The sequence below is a fragment of the Protopterus annectens genome, chromosome 10.part0, assembly GCF_019279795.1.
Source record: "Protopterus annectens isolate FY-2018-M chromosome 10.part0, PAN1.0, whole genome shotgun sequence".
Classification (NCBI taxonomy): domain Eukaryota; kingdom Metazoa; phylum Chordata; order Ceratodontiformes; family Protopteridae; genus Protopterus; species Protopterus annectens.
The window spans coordinates 1667103600-1667128175 of record NC_056744.1 but is presented as its reverse complement, the minus strand read 5'-3'; the positions used below and the strand labels follow the sequence as shown (position 1 = coordinate 1667128175).

The following is a 24576-nucleotide window of genomic DNA, read 5'->3' as shown; positions in this document are numbered from 1 at the left end:
TATAATCTCTGACAAAAAAAACTACTACTGTGAACTTCAACAAACCCATTTAAATAAACCCAAACAATTCTAGTCTTCAATCAACAAACTCCTTTCACCTGGAACAGCTAAAACTCCCTCCCCCATAAATGCAGACCCAGATACCCCTAACCATACTGCAAACGCTTTTAACTCCTTTTTTTATAGAAACCATTCAATCTCTTGCTAGACAACTGAACGCCAATAACTTTTACCCTCCAAATAATCTTGTTGATTCCCCCCACAACTTCACTCTTCATCCTATCTCTACCTCTTTCATCTACAAGCTTATTCTCAAACTGAAACCCTGCACCCCCTCTGCTGACAAACTCCCCTCTCTCTTTCTTCAAAAGGCTGCTAAACAGATTGCATACCCTATATCTATACTCATTAATAGGACTATCCAAGAGGGAACCATACCAGATATATGGAAAGTCTCTCATATCATCCCACTACACAAAGGTGGTAACTCTATCGACTACACAAACTTTAGACCTATTGCTCTTCTCTCACCTCTAGCTAAGATTATGGAGAAATGTATCCATCAGCAACTTGTACAGTATCTCTCTTTACACAACATTATAGCCAACTGTCAACATGGCTTTAGACCTCACCATAGCACCACCACTGCCCTCCTTTCCTTTGTTGATACCATCAACAACTATCGTAACTCCAACCTTGTCTCCTCTGCTCTATTCATTGACCTCTCTAAAGCTTTTGACATGGTGAACCACTCTTCCCTTATTAACATCCTTGAATCCCTCTCATTTGATAACCTGGCTATAAAATGGTTGACTTCTTATCTTAGCAACAGACATCAAGCCGTTCATTGGGACAATCATATCTCTTCCTTATTGCCTGTTTCTATTGGAGTCCCACAGGGCTCCATTCTCGGCCCACTTCTCTTCTCCCTTTACATAAACGATCTCAACACTGTAATCCCTCAAGCTACCTGCATCCAATATGCTGACGACTCCACTATTATTTGTTCAGCATCTACCTCTTCAGAGCTACTCTCTCTAACTCAAACTACTTTCAACACTGTAGAAACTTGGTTTACTAGACGGTACCTCCTCCTCAATGCTAAAAAAATGAAACTACTCCTTTTCACTCCTACCACTCGAGCCTCCCCATTAAACTTCAACATCTTGTCTAATGATACCACTGTCATCTCTCCTGACACGACAACTAAACTGCTAGGTATAACCATCGACAACAATCTCACTTTTGATCAATACATCAATAACATCATCAAAACAGTTAACAAAAAAATAGGATCGTTATACCGTATTAAACCATTTCTTACACCTTCTACCAGAGCTACTGTTGCCCACTCCCATCTGATATCTACTCTCTTTTACGCCTCACCTATTTTCACTAACCTTAAGAAGGCTAACCTAAATAAACTAGCAACCTGTTACAATAGCATTGCCTGCTTTGCCACCAGTAACCCTTTTAGAACACATCACTGTCATAACCTAAAACTCCTAGGCTGGCTTGAGCTACAAAACTGCCTTATGATCTCACAACTTACCATTGCCCACAAGATACTTTACCAACCTGATAACACCCCTATACTTTCTCAACTTTTAATCCCTTATAATAATCTTACCTCCCTTCGATCTTCTTCTAAACTCATGACCAAATCTGTAAAATCCCATAACTTAGCTGGTGACTCTCTGTTCACCAATGCTGTAGGTAGAACATGGAATCAGCTACCCACTGATATCACTCTGATCCCCTCCTTACCACTCTTCAAACAAAAAATCAAACTGCACTTCCAAAATCACTGGCTTTGTTCCTGTAGGACTCCTGACTAACCTTCTTCATTCCCCCTACTCTACTATAACTATACACTGTACTTATTAGCTATACATATACTTTCTTCTTATTGCCCTGTTGCTCTCCTCTTATGCTCTGACCCACACCTCCTTTTTCTCTCCCCTGTCCTCTTTTCCATCTTCTTACTTCTTCTCCTTACTGACCATTGCTTCTCACTCTTCTCCTCCCTTGTATTTCTTCATTAATCCCTGTTTTACTTCTTTCTCTCCAACAGATTATCGAAAACAATTTTGCTAATCTTTAGCTGTTTAATTGTGATGCTTCTACTGAACTAGTATATTTTTTTTGGTGTGCCTTAGGTATTTTCTTGTTCTTATTACTAAATGTATATTCCTATTGTACTTAACTTTTTATTAATATGTCTCTTTGTAATTGATTTATGTGTGGAGATTTTCTCCCCGGGCCTCTACTAAAAATGGACATATATCCAGCTAGACTAGCCCGGTTAACAAATGTAAAATAAATAAAATAAATAAAATAAATAAAATGAATAATGAATACAAAAACACTATCACGTAATGTATACACACTATCACATAGTATATGCACACATCTGAGGTGCAGAGACACCTACTATAATGGTCTTATAAAACTTAAAACATAAAAAATATATACATATATTAATATAAAATAGTGTATATAAATACACAACATATATATACATATATGAATATAAATGAACACTGTACTAAATGTACTCAGATAATATACTAGCTATGCTAGGTATAATAAGGCTGATTGCGTCTACAGTAGTAGACAGACATAAAATTAGAGCTATCTCCTATTTTTTAATATGGGTTTTATGGAAACATACTGGTTGATCCCTGGATATATATGTGCTCTAAATCTAAAAATCCATATCAATTCCTTATTTTCTAAACAATTTATGTGATCTCCCCCTCTCAAATCACAACGAACTATCTCTAAAACCCTAAATTTAAACTGATGGTTATTGAACCCCATAACATGTTTGGCTAATGCATTCAGCCCATTCATGCGCTTCATATCATAAATATGGTTATACATTCTATTCTTTAGTTTTATAAGACTTTTATAAGACCATTATAGTAGGTGTCTCTGCACCTCAAATGTGTGCATATACTATGTGATAGTGTGTATACATTATGTGATAGTGCTTTTGTATTCATTATTCATCATTTATTATTATAATTCTTATTCATTTTGTTTGTTTTTGTCTTAATTTAGTTTACAGTTTTGTTATATTTGTGAGTTTTTAACAGTACTTTACCATAATTTATCCACTTAGTTTTTGCATAGGTATCTATACATGTATTATATTATATATCTATTTAGTTATATGGTCACCTTTTAGTGTTAGCTTGGTGAGATAACTGTGTTTTAGCTTAGGTACTATTGCTATAGGGTCACAGAATGTTTGAATCTATGGTATTAGGTTAATTGGTATCAGTTGAATCAATTGGCTTACATAATTGAATGATTAGAAGTTGCTTTGAATATTTAAGCTCCTTTTGGAGTATTTTGTATTAGATCTGAAGAAGCGTACGTTATTGTACGCGAAAGCGCTTATCTGTTCCTTGTACTCGAATAAAAGGTCTTTATTTTTATTTTACTTGCGTATGCTGGATATTTTTACATGTTGATACTGATGGGAATTTGGTTTCACCATCTCCACTAGATTGCACCAGTGTTTTTTACCTTATATTTTTCTTTTTTCACTGGTGGATTCGACTACAGCAGTGTTGGTGCCTTTTTTGCAATTGAGGTTTACTTGTGACCTAACACTGCGGTACGGGATGGATAGTGTTCCGACAGAACTGGACTTTCGTCCAGAGGCGAGGGCAGGCGAAGACAAATGGAATCTTCTTACCAGGAACATTAATAACCCTTTATTGACTCTGGAATTAGAAACACCAGCTATATCTGGTATAGTTAACCATGTTGAAAATATAGAACTGTTCCGTACATTAAGCGCTGAACTAGAGAATGATTTATATAAATTACAGCGCTATATATGGCAAAGGAAACATTTTGAAGCCTGCATGCATTTTAAGGTGGTCCCCAGAGGCATGCGAGTGTTGTGCATGCCTACCTATGGGGACAGCCATCCAGAACTGCTTAAGAGGTGGCAAGAACTTAACCTCGATCTTAGCTTTAAATACATGCAGTTGCTCATAGACTATTTTTCTCCCCTTGAGCATGAATTGTTGCTGAAGATTGATAGACTAAATAAAGAGCTACGAGATTCATTTTGTCATGAATCGTGTATAAACAAGTTAGATCACATCTATGTGCAGGTCCTTGCCTATAGTCAAAAACTTCAATCCACGAAACAACGAAAATTACAGAGATATTTTAAGGATTTTTCGATGGGCAATGTTTTTGTTTGGCCCAGGAACATCAGTCATCTCAATACTGATGTGAATGAGAGAGATGATAACCGTACGCTGCCTTTACATGATTCTGCTCCCTTGACACAACCCACCAGACCGCTGATTGGCCTAGTTGAATCAGATACAGCTAGCATAATTTCCGACGGAGCATTTGTTACTCCACCGGATGAGATCCCACCTCCAGCAACTGGTCTGTCTCCTCAAACTCCGCTCCCAAATCAAGAAGCTAATCACTTAGTTAATGAAGCAGTAAATAGCAGGACCGGAGCCATTCCGAAGACTTACACTGGCAGGTTTACACATTTTTTACCCCTTCCAGTTCGGAAGCAAGTGAACCAGAGGGAACGGACAAACAGTTGGAAAGAAGGACGCGAAAATTTTCAGGAGACAACTTACAGCAACGGAGACGCCAAAGGAACTGAACGATCTACTTTTCAACCGTTCCAGGTTTGTATTGTCCCCAGGGGATATTAGTCTACTTAGCAGGGGATTGACTTTCATCCTGTTGCAGGGAAGCATCCTACATAATGTCCTCATTGAATTAAGAATGTTTGTGAGAACTGTTGCCATGTAGCTAAAGTAGTTAGGAAGACCTTCTACATTGCCCACCTTATCATGGAAGGTTCTCATCTAGATCAAGGGAGGTCATGAGTCTCCTTTACTCATCACTCATCAGACCAATGATTGGTACAATGCCCCATTGACCAGGATATGTATCTGACCCGACACTTGCAGCAGCTGGAGAGGCCACAAAGTTCCTCACCAAAAGGATAAAGGGTCTCAAAAAATCTGTCTGCTGCCCGACTGAAGAACTCTAGCTCTATTCAGTCGCTTAACACGCTTTTAACTCAGAGGTGACCTTTGCCTACAACATACAAGGCCATGTCAGAAGCCAAGATTTGATGGAATATGCTTCACCTCAAAAATCTAGATCCATCAAACCACAGGCGGTAGGAGACTTAAAACCAACCACGGCTGATTAATAGGATAGCACTGGAGGATAGATTCATCACCCACAAGACTCCTATGCTGTGGAACAAAATCCCGGTACATGAGGCCAGAGCACCCTCATGTGTGTTCAAGAGAAATCTTGACCAATGAATCGGCGATGTCAGATATACCCCAGGGATTACCTCAGCGTCACTGCTTCGACAGAGCACAGAAAAATAATAATAGGTATAGTTCCCCCCATGCTACTAAAGGGGTGGCGTAAGCCACAAAACGATGGGCTAGGCTTGTAAATGCCCTCGGGCAGATAGCCTAGTATGAACCTATGAACCTATGAACCTATAAAACTTGGAGATCAAAGATAAGAGAGATGAATCTTTGGAACTAACTGGGTTGTTGTTGTATCTTTTGGCTTTTCCCAGTTAGGGGTACACTGGCAGAACTCAGTCCACTAATGATTGGCAGTAGATTTTTACATACCAAGTTGCCAGCCCTGACGCACAACCTTCAACTAAGGTACACCCATTCACGCATGTCTCCACACAGAAGACGCTTTAGCTGAGAATCGAACAGGACAATGTCTTACTGTGAGGCGACAACGCTACCGCAGCACCACCACCGCAGTATCTGGAACTAACTGGGTAATAAAATAAAAAAAAAAAAAAAAAAGTAAAAGAAATGTCAGTCCCTGGACACCACATTACCTTGGCATTCTAAAAAAGGCTCCTAATTCATCCAACAGAAACACAACACATCAAACAAAAATTTCCAGAGATCCTAAAATATTACTTTTCAGACTGAAAGAACCACTGAAAAACAAAACAATATATTTAATTTCAGCCACACACAGACTTCAAAAGGAACTGATTTTCCTAGAAAGTCATACAAGTCCATAGGGTATTGATGAAAAAAAATCAAAAGTGAGCAGTCAGAAATACATTTTGCTTCTGAGGTGGTCTTTCTTGTCGTATCTTCTCTGTTATCCAGGAGAGATTTCTCACAACTTTCTCTCAGGCTCTCTGCATGTATCAAATTTGAGCATCTGGTTTGATTATGTCCCCTTTCTTTGTAAGAAAGAGCAATTCACTGACACTACACTACAGTTTAGCACTGGATTCTTATTATAACCACGTATAATCTGTTATTTAGTATTTGTAAACTATGGCTTACTTAAAAGCAGAAGTCATTCTACTGAACAAGCAGTAAGAAACTTGGAAGTTCAGCAAGTCCTGAAATTAGTGCTAAGGGAGTCCTAATGGATAGCTAGGTGGAGATTAATAAGAAAAATGTTAAACAGAAAAGGGCCTTGAACTGAGCCTTGGGGTACACCTGTAGTGTTGTGAATGTAAGGAGAAATGGAGTTCTTCCATTTAACTGCATGCTCTCTGTTAGACAGGTAGCGTTTGTACCATTTCAGTGGCTGGAGAGATAGGCCAATACTGGAGAGCTAAGAGATGAGGACAGAGTGAGAGATAGTATCAAATGCTTTTGATAAGTCCAAGAAAAGAGCTGATACAATGTTTCCTGAGTCTCAGGCTTTGTTAATGGTGTCTTGGAAGGATATTAGTGCAGTGGATGTGTTATGTCCTGGACAGAACCCGTGCTGAATAGGGGAGAGAATTTTATATTTTAGAAGGCAGTTAGAGTTGTTTTTGAACACATTTTTCTAGAATTTTAGAGATGGGAAATTCAGAGATATTGGCTAAGGGGCCACCTTTAATAAGTGGTAATATTATGGCTTTTTTTCCTGAGGCTGAGTATGTAAGATTCTTTGACAGATCTGTTTATCAGAATGTTAATGGGATAGACCACAGAGTATGTGGCAAGTTTGAGAAACGTGGCAGGGATTCCATCAGAGTTAGAGCAGGGCTTTAGTTTTAGAAGTTTTGTTGATATAAGGGGTAAGGTTAGGGGGAGACAGAGAGAGAGACAGAGAGAGAGACAGAGAGAGAGAGAGAGAGAGACAGAGAGAGAGAGAGAGAGAGAGACAGAGAGAGAGAGAGAGACAGAGAGAGAGAGAGAGACAGAGAGAGAGACAGAGAGAGAGAGAGAGAGAGAGAGAGAGAGAGACAGAGAGAGAGAGAGAGAGAGAGAGAGAGAGAGAGAGACAGAGAGAGAGAGAGACAGAGACAGAGAGAGAGAGAGAGAGAGAGAGACAGAGAGAGAGAGAGACAGAGAGAGAGAGAGAGACAGAGAGAGAGAGAGACAGAGAGAGAGACAGAGAGACAGAGAGACAGAGAGAGAGAGAGAGACAGAGAGAGAGAGACAGAGAGAGACAGAGAGAGAGAGAGAGAGAGAGAGAGACAGAGAGAGAGAGAGAGACAGAGAGAGAGACAGAGAGAGAGAGAGAGACAGAGAGAGAGAGAGAGAGAGAGAGAGAGAGAGACAGAGAGAGAGAGAGACAGAGAGAGAGACAGAGAGAGACAGAGAGAGAGAGAGACAGAGAGAGAGAGAGAGACAGAGAGAGAGACAGAGAGAGAGACAGAGAGAGAGAGAGAGAGAGAGACAGAGAGAGAGAGACAGAGAGAGAGAGAGAGAGAGAGAGAGAGAGAGACAGAGAGAGAGAGAGACAGAGAGAGAGAGAGAGAGACAGAGAGAGAGAGAGAGAGACAGAGAGAGAGAGAGAGAGAGACAGAGAGAGAGACAGAGAGAGAGAGACAGAGAGAGAGAGAGAGACAGAGAGAGACAGAGAGAGAGAGAGAGAGAGAGAGAGAGAGAGAGAGACAGAGAGAGAGAGAGAGAGAGAGAGAGACAGAGAGAGAGAGAGAGAGAGACAGAGAGAGAGAGAGAGAGAGACAGAGAGAGAGAGAGAGAGAGAGAGAGAGAGAGAGAGAGAGAGAGAGAGAGACAGAGAGAGAGAGAGAGAGAGACAGAGAGAGAGAGAGAGAGAGAGAGAGAGAGAGAGAGAGAGAGAGACAGAGAGAGAGAGAGAGAGAGAGAGACAGAGAGAGAGAGAGAGACAGAGAGAGAGAGAGAGAGAGAGAGAGAGAGAGAGAGAGAGAGAGACAGAGAGAGAGAGAGACAGAGAGAGAGACAGAGAGAGAGAGAGAGACAGAGAGAGAGAGAGAGAGAGAGACAGAGAGAGAGAGAGAGACAGAGAGAGAGACAGAGAGAGAGAGAGACAGAGAGAGAGAGAGAGAGAGAGAGAGAGAGAGAGAGAGAGAGAGAGACAGAGAGAGAGAGAGAGAGAGAGAGAGAGAGAGAGAGAGACAGAGAGAGAGATTGAAATGTGGCTGACAAGTCAGTTACATGCTGTTTGGCAAGGGAGTGTCAGTGGATGCAGAGGGATGATGTGTAGTACATGAACTGTTGGGAAAGTTCTGAGGTAGTGAATTGGAAGGTGAAGAAGAAGTGGTGCTGTTTGTGAGAGGAAGGGAAAAGGTAGCGGTAATATTGGCAATGGTATCAATAAAATAAGAGTTAAAGATACTAGCTATTAGTTCAGGAGGCTTGTCGGGGTGTGGGTAGGGATTAGGTTTGGTGCCAGGATTAAAGGGATTATTGATAGAAAACCAGAAAGATTTGGGGTTACTTTTTCTATTCATTTGCTGGTTCCAGAAGTCATGTTGTTTGTCTTTCAAGATGTATTTCTTAGTTTGGTTACATAGCTGTATGTAACATGCTTTTGGAATTGTTAATGCAAACATGAACAACCAATATTCTATGCTTAGAGCATTCAGTAGGAGGCAAGTGCAGAGTCGCCTGGAAGCACACTCGACAGTAATGAGTTAAATGATGGAAAGAATCGAGGTGTTGCTAAACGCTTGGAGACTAACTTATTATACAATAACTTTGGTACTGATAAATCAGCTAGATTATCAATAGTGATTAAAAAACTTGCAACTGTTAAAATCAGCTGGATTATCAATAGTGATTAAAAAACTTGTGACTGTTAAAGATGTTTATTATGGATTACAATGATGAGTATTAACATTACCAACCCACACTGATGACTTTAATATTACAATTGGTCTGTTTCAAGAAGACAACGTTTTTAGATAATGTTGCTGAAGGTTTAGAGTCTTATTGGGTGGTGCCTGGAATGATGGGTTAGATGTGAATTTTGAAAGGCCATCTAAACTTAGCAGATATGCACATCATGAAAATATGTGAGGTTGCTGCATTTTTTTTCTTTAAATACAAGACAGTTCAATTGTATATAAAAATTCAATCAATGTTAAATCTGTCTTCCCTTATTGTATCAAAAACTTCCTAACACCAAAATCTCGACTCAGTACTGTTATCAACATTCTACTGTTCATTAATCTGCTAACCTAAACTCCACCCTTTTGGTAAACTTAAGGGGGTTCACCATGGAGTTCCTCTTTTGTATCTAACCAGTCCCTTACAACATACCACTGCTTATTTCTAGTGACTAACAACTGGTTTGAATTTGGGAAAAAACCTTTTCATAACCTCTAGAGTATCCCATTACACCCTGCACAAATCTGGCAAATGTCCATCTTCTCCTTTTCTCAGAACTTGAAAACTCTCTGCACCCCAGCACTGTAAGAACCACCGTGGTCACTCACATTTCTTCATCACCACTTCAAGGCATGGAATAACTTCTTGCTTCATCACAAAATAAATATAAGTTCCTTTAAAAATTTCTTATGGAAACATCTTACAACACTGAGGTATGCAACTGCTTCCTACCATCCAAAGTGTACCCCACTGAAGCATAGCTCATACTCTCTCTATTCATGGTAATCTTAACCTTATTCTAGGTGCGCTTCCGCTCAGAACAGTCTATGACACTATAGCAAATCAATACTGGTAACAGTCACTGCACACCTCCAAACACCACTGTCAATACCAGGAAATGTATAATTTTCTAAGCAAGATTTCTCCAGTCTGCATGCCTGACAACAAAGCTACTTATTTTTTCTCAATGATGATTAACTATTGATTGAAAAGTGTTATATATTGTTGCATCACTAAAGAATGACTATAAAATCCAGTGTAGAACTGAGTCACTGATTTCCATCTATTTTTGGAACTTTGTTTTGTGTGTTTTTATACTAAGAATGGGCTCTGACTGGCCATCAAACTCAAGAAATAATAATAATAAAAAAAACAATGCTTCTTTATCTCAGTTGTCACATTATTCTACTTTCTAAAAAATAAATAAATAAAAGCAAAAATAAAAAGTATGCTTACTGTTAGCAAACCAGCAGGTTCCGGTTGTCTGATCTCCAAGTTGCTGTGACTAATGTTCTTAATTGCCAAGGCATCATTTTCAATAAATTTATTATATTCTTCCATTATCTTGTCCTCCAAGTTGCCATCGGAGTCTGTCACAAGACTGGTAATGATCTCTTGTTTAATGCAGTCGAGATTTCCTTCCATCCGTTTTAGAGTATTTGCTTCGTCATTCTTCAGCTGCTGGTTGAGTTGTTGTTCCTTGTCTAAGAGAATCTGGTGCAGTTCTGCACATTCTTGATTAATGTATTTCTCCAAATTAAAAACATCTTCCTAGGAAACATAAGAATAAAGCAAAATAAGTAAAACAAATAGCTCTCCACTGCAGCTTAACTTGTGCTTATGTATTTCCCTTAAATAAATAAAATGAACAAATGGCAGCCCATCCATTACATGGTAAAGGCATCCATCTGCAACACTGGTGATCTGGGGATGGACTATACTCATACCTCTCAACGTTCTACTGCAAGAAGTCTGGACAAAGCCAGAAATAATGAGGGGTAAATACCCAAGATCAGGGTCAAATTTTAAATATTGCTCTTATAAAACAAAGATTTGCCTTAACATGCACTTTCTGAAGCATTTGAAATCTGAACTTCAAACATCTGTCCTCAGTAATTTGTCAGAAAACTGTAAATTTGATGCGGAACAGACAAAAAAATAGGAGGAAAAAATGCTGGACCTGCTGTGAAATTCTGAATAGTTAAGAGGTATGCTGAAATCAGAATGGGGGCAACCATCTAAAATGTTCTCCTTTCTGGAGGAGAGGTACTGGGGTACATATCAGATACAAATATGACACCCCCAAATATACAAGAGCCAACGCAGACTGATGGATGCATATTTAGGTATGTGAAGTCTGAAAGGGAGGAACAGGCTGTCAAGAAAAGAGAAGACAGGTGCTTCATGGGCTACTATTTACGGTTATCTCATAAAACAGCTTTAGACCCAATAAGGTCTACAATGACACAACCAACTCTTAGGACACTTATGACAAAAAACAGCCCTTCATTGTAGGAGAAGCAAGATGCCACATTCAAAGCACTAAGTGAGACTACTTCCACTAGCCAGAATAGTGACTCTGGTAGAAAAGAGACCAGAAAAATTGCAGTGTTTGGGATATGACCCAAGTCAAGGTGGAAATGAAAAGGATCATAGGAGATTATTAGGATATTGACTGAGAGATCATTTTAAGCCTAGCTGTTTTAACCCAATGTAATATTGTAGAAGCATTTGTCAATACCAAACATTGCATTTAGTGATGACTGCCCATGTCCAGCAGGGTTTTGGGCACTATCCCCATTGAGAAATTATGGTGCCCCATCTACTCATCCAGGATCCTCTTGAACAGTGCAACAGTGGTGCTCTGTTTCACATGAATTGGTAGTCTGTTCCAAAGATGTGGCAGTCACTGGGAGATAAGTCTATTCCTCCAGCATGTCCTATTTAAGTCTTAGGCCATACTTAACTCACTGGAATGGGTAGACCTACATCAATTTGATTTACAATTATGCAGTAAGCTCATTAAGTTTGGGTCTTGGGTTGTTCTGTTGGCCAGGCATAAGTCTTCTCTAAGAAGTTTATACGATATGGAGTATAGTAACAGGGATTTTAGTCAGTCCATTTAAGGCACATGCTGGAGGCCCTAGATCTTCTTTGTTAGAAACCTCTGAGGTCTCTCTAATTGCTGTAGGTGTTTAGTATGATACATACCGAATGGGGCATTATACTCAGTTATGGGCTGGATAAGTGCCAAGTATAGAGGTATATAACTTCTTTTGCTCTTGGAATGATGCCTTAACTAATCCACTATGTGGAAAGCTTTCCTTACAATGGTAGATACATGGTGGTCAAAGTTAAAGTTGCGGCCAATCTGTGATCCCAAGTTCCTTACCACGTCATGGGTAATAAGGGCATTGTTATTGATTTGATAGTGTGAAGGGACACTGTTTGTGCCGAAGGGAATGAAGATGAATTTCTTTGCATTCAGTTTGAGACCGTGACTAACACACTAGTCACTGGTCTGTGTGAGACCATCCTGGAGTAAACTGACATCATTTGTGGATTCAATGATTGCATCTAGTTTGCAGTCATCTGCAAACTTCATCAGCCATAACCCTTTAGTTTTGACCTGAACGTCTGAAAAGTATATACCAAACAGTAGGGGGCCCAGCACTTGACTCTTGTGGCACCCCACTGGTAAAAGGCCTGCTGATTGATGTGGAGTCATCCAGTTTGATAGTGTGTGTCTGGTTTCAGGAAGTAACTAGGCTATTGGCCCTGATGCCCTTATAAGCCTAGCCAAGAGTTTAGCCCATGTTTAGACAAGTCAGCACCTGATGACCCTGTCCAGCAGGGACACAAGTAGAATCCCAGGGTAGGGATGTATTTTTTGTTTTCCATCTGGTTATTCAGGTTCACTTAAAAAGGGGTAAAGTTGAACTCTGCTTGATATGGAGAGGGAGTCTATTCCACAGATGGGGGGAGTCTCTAGGACACAAATCTGTCCCACCAGCAAGTTCTCTTGATGTCACAGACCAGGTCGAGGCTGCACGTGTGGGTTACTCGAGTGAAGCTTAACTTGCAGATGTGCAGCAGTCCCATCAAGGCGGGGCCCGAGATCACCTTGCATGCCAGGCAGAGGTCACCTCAGAGACATCTGTATGAAACTGAGTAGAGAGATAGGGCTTTTAGCCTGTGTATGGTAGATGTTTGAGGCCTTGGCTTTCTCCTGGTGAAGAACTTCTGTGGTCTCTCCAGCTGCTGCATGTGCTTTGTGAGGTACATTCTGAAAGGGGCATTGTACTCAACAATGGGCCTTATAAGAGAAGAATACAGGGATGTTATGACCTCCTTGTCCTTAGATGCAATACCCTTACTTATGAGGTGGGCCATGTAGAAAGCTTTCCAAACAATGGAAGCAACATTGTGGCCAAAAGTCAGGTTACTATCAACCTGGGTGCCCACATCCATCACAACTGATTGCGTGCTTAGGGCATTGTTATTAATGTGATAATTTGTGGGGACATCACTCTCCCCAAGAGGAATAATGATGCATTTTTTTGGTATTAAGCTTGAGGCCATGTTTCTGGAACCAGTCATTTGTTTGGGTGAGACCCTGTTGGAGGATGTCCACATCACTAGGAGAACTGATGACAGCTCCCAGCTTGCAGTCATCTGCAAACTTGGTCAGTCATAGCCCACTGGTTTTGGCCTGCACCAGAGAAAAGTAAATCCCAAATAACAGAGGCCCCAAGACAGAATCCTGGGGTAAGCAGCTCGTTACAGATCTACTGCTAGAGGTGGCTCCCCTTATTTTGACTATGTGGATTCTGTCAGTGAGAAAATTTGGTACCCATCTACTAAAAGCTAGCTATATCTGCAAGACTTCAGTCTCTTGTAGTACATACTAAGTTTGGAAAGGACTACATGAGGCTGGTAAATCCAAAGCTCACGTGTACAATGTGAAAAATCTGCACAAACACTGCTGAAATAATTGTGCTGCCATTCAATCAATATCCTGCAAGGGTTACCACTCCTAAAATGTCTACAAATTCTGTACTGAGCCAGTATGTAATCAGTGCTTGAAGTCTTGAAGCTGTCATGTGACAGAGAATGCCACTTAAAATATGTGGCACTGGAGAAAGCATCTGGGAAGCAGACTATATCTTGTAAGACTAGACTGTTAAGAGAAATGTATTGGAGATACATCATGTCTGTCTATGCAGTTAAGAAACAGATATGTAATGTACAGTAATTTAAATACATCTATAATGATGATGGGCACACCTGTAATACAAGATGATGCAAGTGAGTCCAGGTGAATAATACATGTATAATACAGAGTAACTAGTGTAGGTCCATGTGGGTGGATAATAGCTCTGGGATAAGAGAATAATACATACAAATACAGGATACTGAATAAGAGGTCTTGGAATGAAAAACAGAGTTGATACAAAATATTTCTTGGGTTTGTAAGTATGAGGAGCAAACAGATCATACAGAACTCTTTGTACAGGTATGTGTGTGTGTGTGTGTGTGTGTGTGTGTGTGTGTGTGTGTGTGTGTGTGTATTTATGTAAATACTGGAAACGGTGAAAGCATAGTTGTGTAATTTGTGAAAAATTAATTATCAAGGTGCCGCTTACTGTGATAGAGCCGAAGTCTTCTTAAGTCACTAAGGTCTTGCTGACTGGATTCTGCTGAAAACAAAGTCTAGTTATAACTGCATTTACAGTCTGTTTCCCAGAAACTTGCAAAATGTACACTGATGCAGCACCAAACTCTGTCACTTTAAATAGTAACTAATAAATAACTTTTTTATAACAAATCACACAAACTACCATTTCAGCTTCAGGTACTGTGCTACTTTACTTCTCAAACAGCATGGATGATGTGAGAGATACACTATTACCTCTGAACAAGTGTGTGTTCCTACACAGAAACCTCTAAAAATTTTATCTGCTATAGTCTCTTTATAGTGTTTTTACATCCTGTTTTTCTCCTTGGTATTCTATTTTGGTCTTTGTATGAAAACATCTGTTTGCAGAAAAAATATGTTTTCATCCTGTAGAGAAACAATGCTGATATTGTCTTTTAAGGAAACATCTTGTGCAAATGCTGACTTGATGAAAGCATATCCATTCAAACTTCCTTGCTTAACAGTGTTATATGATAGAAATACATACAGATTGTTTTCCTGTTGTCCATTCTTTAAGGAAGCAGGTTAGCTTTCTTACTGACCATGTGAAATGCATACATCCTGTTTTTTACATTTTTTCTAAGTCTGTAAGAGGTCAGCTTTCTTGCTGACAGTGTGAAATGCATATATTCTAGCAGATTCTGTAGGAAAACATGTCCATTAAGCAAATTCCTTATTTTCCAAGCCACAGTCATTTAGTATGGATGCTAATCACATATTGCTAAACTCTATTTTTATATTTAAGCAAGCTTTATTTTATACCTTTTTTATGTTACATATTTGTAGCAGAATTACTTTCAACCTTAATACATTGTTGTGCATGCTCTTACAATTCTCTCTCTTTTTAAACATACTAACAAAACACTTTATACTGATATATATTTTTTCTTTTGATACAAGTCAAAATGCAATTGTACACAGTTAATACAATGATAAAAAGTATTAATTCCAGAACTGAGTGTATAATTTAGTCTAACAACGTTTTTTCTTGCAGACAATTTTGTGAAAATATTTCACCAGTTATGAGCTGTGTCTGCTTTAGTTTTAACCTGATTAATTTGTTCTCTTGCAATCACAGAGCCCAATTTATGACTTAGAACTTTTTTATTAACTCTTTGCAATTGTTGAATTAACTGTTTACTTTTATTAATCATCTTATACCAAACGATTAGAAATAGACTAATATCTATAAGAGACAAGAACTATGTGCTACTCCAAGTATTTATACACTGCTGAAAATATACAGTTTCAATGTAATTTTAACCATAACATTGTGGTCATATTTTTGAACTGCCCATAAACTTTAATTGACAGTGAAATGAACGAAGGAATGCTGTTTACATATTAGTCCATTAGCTGTGCGAGTACAATATTTTAATATAAATTTTCCTGTAACAGGGATAACCAGGGATAACCAATACTGGTATGGATAAAACGGTGGTCTAAAAACAGTGATAAAATTACGATTAGTGATAAAATTACAACTTGACAAATTACTTTTAAACTTGTTACTTTGTAATGTTTTCTATACAGTATATACTTACACAGACTGTTTGCTACTCATGCATTTTAATCTAGTAGGTACCTAGACCCACTTTTTAAATATAGTTTTTCACACATTAGACATTAATTTTATTTACACTAAATTATTTTGCATTTGCACATACAAAGAATGCAAAGGACACAGTCCAGTCTACAAATTTAGTAACATAAATATCAAGTAAAATCTTGGAAAATGTTTATGTCTCTAGAATTATCTAGTGGAATTGCCACCAGAGGCATGGTATTAAACTACATACCCAGCAATTAGAAACATTTATGCTTTTTGCATATCAACACGGTCTTGCCAAAAACATATTAAAATATAGAGACCAGTATTGCTCATTTTTTACATATCTTTACTCTCTTGTACAGCTTTACTAAAGCAATTTTAAGCCATCTCTTGTATAGCTTTACAGTTTAAGAGGTTATAAATACAATTTAATACTAAGCAATACAATAACTAGCATGATAGCTATTAGCAACTTGTAAAATATTTTGCCCTGTCAAGTTTAATCTGTTTACCAGTATTTCTAATGGAGTAATACCCGTTTTCCCTTCCACCCTGAAAGAGTATTGTCAAGAAGGAATGAGATATTTCTTCCTGTAGCTTTATTTTAGACCCTTTTGCAGTGCTGCTTATACAGTCAGTGTAAAACTGAGAAAGTACCCCTCCTCCTGTTGTATTGCAATATTGTTTATTTGCTCTATGCCGTGAAAATATAATGTATGTTAGCCCAACACTGATTATACATTTGCTTTATTAGGTTACTAAAACTATGGACTTTGTCTGATTTGATAATTTTTTTATAAAGCTTTTGCTGTTAACTACTATTAGTAGGCATCTATACCCTCCTGCATAATTTATTTGAATTGTATGTATTTAATGGCCCATCTGCTGGCTGTACTTGATGTAACTGAGTTATTTTACTTTTAACATTTACCTGCAAACAGATTATCAGTAACATGCATGCACAATTGTGACGTTTTATTACAATTATCAAATAGTGTTGCATGTGAACACTTTAATAATTATGTTTTAATAACAATAATGTTTTAGAAAACTCAAGCCACTTGTCTGTCAATAAGTCTTTTTTTTTTTTTTTTTTTTTTTTTAACTTATCTGCCCAACATTTCCTGTAACTATTCATCCAGTCTGGGAAGGTCTGAACTCACATTTCCGACATTATAGACTATAGTTAACCCTTTTATCACCTTTCTTTTAATCCTCTGCTAATACACTTGCAATTTGATAGTAAAATGCAGTTATAAAACACTTAAAGTATTCGTGATTTGCATAACTATGCATTTATACTACAAAAATTTAACGTTCTTTATTTGAAGATTAGCGTTTTCGCCTCCGCTATGCAGAAGCTTCCTCAGAAAGACAACAAAAAAGAAAAAAGAAAAGCGCCAACATTTAAAACAATATTAGCATGATGTCACTTCCTTAGATACATTGTAGCTAAGTTGCTAAGCAGAATCACGTCCTCATCTAACGAGGAAATTACAAGATTGTATACACATTTTCAAATAAAATGTATAAGAATATTTAAAATAGTTAAAAATATGTTTCTTTACATTTATAACTCTAATAAAGAATAAGCTAAAACTTTACAATCATAAACCATAAGCGACAAATAGGACAGAGCATATTCTTGTAAGGAATAATTTTTCACTTGTCTCATCTCAGATAACTTTTATACCTTAGGACAGAGGAAATGTTGCAACACTCATTTAAACCTGGGTAGGAGAAGGCATCCAACCCAATTTGCCACTCTAGCTCCCTTATTTCCAAAAACAAAGACTGAGGGCCGCCTCTGACTCCTGTAGTGACATGTTCGATCCCCATAAAGTGAAAGCTATGCCCCTCATTATTTAAAATGTGTTTAGATAGAGCGTTCTCAGTTTTTTTATTTTTTATGGTGTAGCAGTGTTGATATATTCGGTCACTTAACTTACAGTCCGTTTTCACTATGTAGAAACAAGGGCAACAGTCACAGAAAGCGACATACACAGCAGATTTTGTATTACAATTGATTTTGGAATTAATAGTGTATTTCCTATCCCTGATGGTGAAGGAACTACCTGGTTTTAAGAATTTACATCTGTTGCAAAATCCACAAGTAGCTGTACCAACTTGCCTTGTGAACGAAGGAGCTGTCTTACATCTTTGCAGTAATTCTTTTAAATTGCTCCCTCTTCTATACACAACAGAGGGGTATGGACCTAATTTCTGAAGTAATATGGGGTTATTGTAGATGAAGTACCAGTTCTTTTTGATGATAGCCCACAAGGCACCTGTGTGCTTAAAGTACGTCATAATAAAGCTAACCCTAAAATCAACTTCTGTTGAGATACCATTAATGTCCATACTATCACTCAAACCTCCATTCGATGTGTGCACGAGTGGTATATCCCTCGATTGAGTGGGTCCATGTTCATTATTGGAAAGCAATGGTTGATACAAACCATTTTCCTTTTCAAAAGAAACATCCTCAATCAAGTCGCCTATCAAAGAGACAGGATAACCTCTATTTATAAAATTTTGGGGGGTTTGGCGGAAGGGGGCTCAAGGTTCTTTAGGCCTAGAACAGGAGTTCACCTGCTCAGACTTCTGGTGAGGGCAGGGTCCAGTCCTTTCAGAAACAGACCCAATGACCTGCCTTTTCAGCTGCCAGTAGATTCTCGTCTGGCAGCTCCTTTCGAGGGCGACTGTCTCTTTTCAAAGAAAATTGGGATTTAATTACTCAAGACAGATGGGTGTTGGACATCATTCAGCCAGTCCCTGTATCAGGAAGGGGCCTAGGATTTTATTCTCGCATGTTCCTAGTATCAAAGAAGGGGAACACGTGGAGACTGCTTTTGGATTTATCTCTCCTCAACACTTATCTGGACATTCCCAAGTTCAGGATGTTGACGTTACAACAGCTTTTACCCCTGCTGGGCAAAGATCACTGGATGGTAACTTTAGATCTCGGGGAAGCTTACCTTCATGTGCCTATCAGGCTAAGTTACAGGAAGTATCTGCGGTTTCGAGCTGGAGATTCTCATTATCAGTTCTCTGCATTGCCCTTTGGCTTATCTACTGCCCAGAGTATTCACAAAGGTTCTGGCTCCAGTGATAGCTTACTTCAGGCTACAAGGACTTCAAATCTATCCTTATTTAAGCGACTGCCTGATTCTGGCCCAAAAAAAGGAAGACCTCCTACAGCATCTGGAATATCTTATAGCAGTGCTAAGATGCCTAGGGTATTCTGTGAGCGAAATAAAGTCCAGTCTAGTACCCTCTCAAGACATGTGCTTTCTGGGTGTGAGACTGAATACAGCAGCCCAGATGGCCTTTTAACCCCGGACAAACAAAGAGTCTATCACTTTAGTTCCAGCAACTATCTCATCCGTCCGTGCTGGCCGCCGAGACAGTCCTACAAGCATTAGGGTTCATGGCATCTTGATTCTGGTGCTTCCCAATGCCAAACTGCATATGAGGAAGTTACAATGGTATCTCAAAATGTATGGACACAGCACTGCCAGTATTTAGACACTGTCATTCAAATAATACCTTGCCTTCAAAGAGAATTTTTGTGGTGGGCTCAGGAATGTCACCTAAACAAAGGGACTCTCTGTGACCCGGCCAGAGGCGGTCAGATTTTACCGACAGATGCCTCAGACATTGCTTGGGGAGCTCATCTAAATGGAAAGTGGATACAAGACAAGTGGCCTGCCAGACTACAGCATCTACATATCAACATGAAGGAGATGTTAGCAGTCCAGTTCGCATTGCTGGCTTTCAAGGAGTTACTTCTTCCAGGGCAGGTGTTGATTCTAACAGACAACACAACTGTCATGTGGTACTTCAACAAACAAGGGGAACACATTCTTATCCTCTATGCAGGCAAGCAATGATTTTATGGGAGACTACGCTACGCTTGCACCTAACTCTTCAGGCAAGGTTTCTGCCAGGAGCACAGAACTCCTTAGCAGATATGTTCAGCAGACAAATCATGGATCCCCACAAGTGGAAACTGGATCTTCATGTATTTCAGAAATTGACAGTGTCTTGGGAACTCAGACATAGATCTGTTCGCTTCTCCACTAAACCACCAGCTGCCACAGTTTTGCACAAAGGGGTTTCATCACACAGCTTGGAAAGTGGATGCTCTGTCTTTCAGTTGGACGAACCTTCATGTGTATGCCTTTCCACCTCTGCCTCTTCTTCCAAAGGTACTGTTAAAGGTCAGACAGGAAAGGCCAAGGATGATTTTGATAGCTCCAGATTGGCCTCGGCAACACTGGTACCCTCTACTACGGAGTCTGGTAAAGAAGCCTCCATGGCCTTAACCTTTGATTCCACATCTGTTATCCCAGCAGGACGGTCATCTGCTCAATGTCAAGCTTCACTCTCTTCATCTGACAGCCTGGCATATTCTGTGTTGAAACACAGCAGGTCTCAACTTCCTCAACAAGTTTTAAATGTGATTAGGGAAGCTAGAAGACCTAGTACAAGGAAAGTGTACGCAAAATGGAAGAGATTTTTATTTTGGAGTAAAGCAAAGAATTTGGAGATTTCTGAGCCTAATTTGAGTATGGCTCTTCAATATCTTACTGAGTTACTGGACAAGGGTCTGTCCTTCTCTTCCATTAAGATTCATGCTGCAGCAATCTCAGCTCACTATGATTGTGACCCACCATTGTTTTCGCATCCTTTGTTCAAGCAGTTTCTTAGAGGGGCAAAAAATATAAGACCCCCGCGTAGAGCTCCTACTCCTGCTTGGGATCTCAATTTTGTGTTGGAAAGACTTACTCTACAACCTTTTGAGCCTGCGGCTACTGCTGAATTGAAATATTTGTCATGGAAGACTGCTTTTTTGTTGGCTATTACTTCTGCAAGACGGGTGTCTGAGTTGCAGGCCCTTATGGCAGTCGAGCCCTTTTGATTTTCCATAAGGATAGGGTATCATTATTACTAATCCTTCCTTTATGCCTAAGGTGGTTTCTAGTGTGGCTTTAAACCAAACTATTCATTTGCCTACTTTTATGCAGACCCCAAAATAAAGGGGAAAAGATTTTGCATACTTTAGATGTACACAGGCAATGCGTTATTACTTAAGCAGGACTAAGGATTTTAGGCAGTCTCAGCAGTTGTTTGTTTCCTTTGCTTTGAGTTCAGGGCAAGCCTGTGTCAAAACAAACTATTTCTAGGTGGATTGGCTTTTGCATTGCATTTGTTATTCCCATCATGGCAAGGAGGTTCCAGCTGGGATTAGGCCTCATTCCACTAGGGCTACTGCCACTTCAACAACATTTCACGGGGGTGGCAACTAAGGATATTTGGAAGCAGCTACTTGGAGTTCAGTGCATACTTTCTCTAAGCATTATCACCTTCCTATCTACTCTAAGTCCAGGGCTGGTTTTGCCACAGCTGTTTTGCAAGGCATGTTGTCAGCTCCTGCTTCTTTATGATTTGCCAGCCTCCCTTACCTCTGCTTTGGGATTCTACCCAATAGTAAGGACTGCAGCAATGGAAAACGAAGAACATAGTACAGTTTTGTACCTACCATAAATGTAGATGTTCGAGGATTCCATTGCTGCAGTCCAATTTACCCTCCCTCCTTCCCCTCTGTGTTTAGGGGTGGTTGTGTAGGTGAGTTTACCTGCTTATATTTTTGTATATATTGTTCATGTTTTGGTGCAGGTATTTTGGGCCTTGTCTTTTTAGGGTCTTCTGACATCTGGGGCAAGAAAAGACTGAGGATATGACGCCGGTCATGCGCATTAGTACCCTGACGTACTGACGTCAGTCTAATGCGCCCTGACCGACGTCAGCCTTATACTCTGGTATTCGGGCCGACTGGATGCGGACTATACCCTATAGTAAGGACTGCAGCAATGGAATCCTCGAACATCTACATTTATGGTAGGTACAAAACTGTACTTTTCAATGTAATTTTAACCATAACATTGTGGTCATATTTTTGAACTGCCCATAAACTTTAATTGACAGTGAAATGAACGAAGGAATGCTGTTTACATATTAGTCCATTAGCTGTGCGAGTGCAAGTACAATATTTTAATATAAATTTTCCTGTAACAGGGATAACCAATACTGGTATGGATAGAACGGTGGTCTAAAAACAGTGATAAAATTACAATTAGTGATAAAATTACAACTTGACAAATTACTTTTGAACTTGTTACTTTGTAATGTTTTCTATACAGTATATACTTACACAGACTGTTTGCTACTCATGCATTTTAATCTAGTAGGTACCTAGACCCACTTTTTAAATATAGTTTTTCACACATTTATTAGACATTAATTTTATTTACACTGAATTATTTTGCATTTGCACATACAAAGAATGCAAAGTACACTTAGTCCAGTCTACAAATTTAGTAACATAAATATCAAGTAAAATCCTGGAAAATGTTTATGTCTCTTTAGAAGTATCTAGTGGAATTGCCATCAGAGGCATGGTATTAAACTATATACCCAGCAATTAGAAACATTTATGCTTTTTGCATATCAACACTGTCTTGCCAAAAACATATTAAAAAATAGTGACCAGTATTGCTCATTTTTTACATATCTTTACTCTCTTGTACAGCTTTACTAAAGCAATTTTAAGCCATCTCTTGTATAGCTTTACAGTTTAACAGGTTATAAATACAATTTAATACTAAGCAATACAATAATAACTAGCATGATAGCTATTAGCAACTTGTAAAATATTTTGCCCTGTCAAGTTTAATCTGTTTACCAGTATTTCTAATGAAGTAATACCTGTTTTCCCTTCCACCCTGAAGGAGTATTGTCAAGAAGGAATGAGATATTATTTCTTCTTGTAGCTTTATTTTAGACCCTTTTGCAGTGCTGCTTATACAGTCAGTGTAAAACTGAGAAAGTACCCCTCCTCCTGTTGTATTGCAATATTGTTTATTTGCTCTATGCTGTGAAAATATAATGTATGTCAGCCCAACACTTTGATTATACATTTGCTTTATTAGGTTACTAATAAACTATGGACTTTTGTCTGATTTCATAATTTTTTTATAAAGCTTTTGCTGTTAACTACTATTAGTAGGCATCTATACCCTCCTGCATAATTTATTTGAATTGTATGTATTTAATGGCCCATCTGCTGGCTGTACTTGATGTAACTGAGTTATTTTACTTTTAACATTTACCTGCAAACAGATTATCAGTAACATGCATGCACAATTGTGACGTTTTATTACAATTATCAAATAGTGTTGCATGTGAACACTTTAATAATTATGTTTTAATAACAATAATGTTTTATAAAACTCAAGCCACTTGTCTGTCTTTTTTTTTTTTTTTTTTAACTTATCTGCCCAACATTTCCTGTAACTATTCATCCAGTCTGGGAAGGTCTGAACTCACATTTCAGACATTATAGACTATAGTTGATCCTTTTATCACCTTTCTTTTAATCCTCTGCTAATACACTTGCAATTTGATAGTAAAATGCAGTTATAAAATACTTAAAGTATTCGTGATTTACATAACTATGCATTTATACTACAAAAATTTAACGTTCTTTATTTGAAGATTAGCGTTTTCGCCTCCGCTATGCAGAAGCTTCCTCAGAAAGACAACAAAAAAGAAAAAAGAAAAGCGCCAACATTTAAAACAATATTAGCATGATGTCACTTCCTTAGATACATTGTAGCTAAGTTGCTAAGCAGAATCACGTCCTCATCTAACGAGGAAATTACAAGATTGTATACACATTTTCAAATAAAATGTATAAGAATATTTAAAATAGTTAAAAATATGTTTCTTTACATTTATAACTCTAATAAAGAATAAGCTAAAACTTTACAATCATAAACCATAAGCGACAAATAGGACAGAGCATATTCTTGTAAGGAATAATTTTTCACTTGTCTCATCTCAGATAACTTTTATACCTTAGGACAGAGGAAATGTTGCAACACTCATTTAAACCTGGGTAGGAGAAGGCATCCAACCCAATTTGCCACTCTAGCTCCCTTATTTCCAAAAACAAAGACTGAGGGCCGCCTCTGACTCCTGTAGTGACATGTTCGATCCCCATAAAGTGAAAGCTATGCCCCTCATTATTTAAAATGTGTTTAGATAGAGCGTTCTCAGTTTTTTTATTTTTTATGGTGTAGCAGTGTTGATATATTCGGTCACTTAACTTACAGTCCGTTTTCCCTATGTAGAAACAAGGGCAACAGTCACAGAAAGCGACATACACAGCAGATTTTGTATTACAATTGATTTTGGAATTAATAGTGTATTTCCTATCCCTGATGGTAAAGGAACTACCTGGTTTTAAGAATTTACATCTGTTGCAAAATCCACAAGTAGCTGTACCAACTTGCCTTGTGAACAAAGGAGCTGTCTTACATCTTTGCAGTAATTCTTTTAAATTGCTCCCTCTTCTATACACAACAGAGGGGTAT

The 24576-nt window shown here is 38.6% G+C and overlaps 1 protein-coding gene across 1 annotated transcript in view; it reads right to left on the bottom strand.

Moving 5' to 3' along the window:
• Window positions 1-10284: 10284 nt before the first annotated feature.
• LOC122814405 (zinc-binding protein A33-like) overlaps window positions 10285-24576 on the bottom strand; it is a 144206-nt gene continuing 129914 nt past the window's right edge. Inside the window, exons 3-4 of the mRNA XM_044086988.1 lie at window positions 10341-10655; window positions 10285-10296 (exon numbers count right to left, since the gene is read on the bottom strand). Coding sequence (XP_043942923.1) covers window positions 10285-10296; window positions 10341-10655 — 327 coding nt within the window. The remainder of the gene's footprint in view (window positions 10297-10340; window positions 10656-24576) is intronic.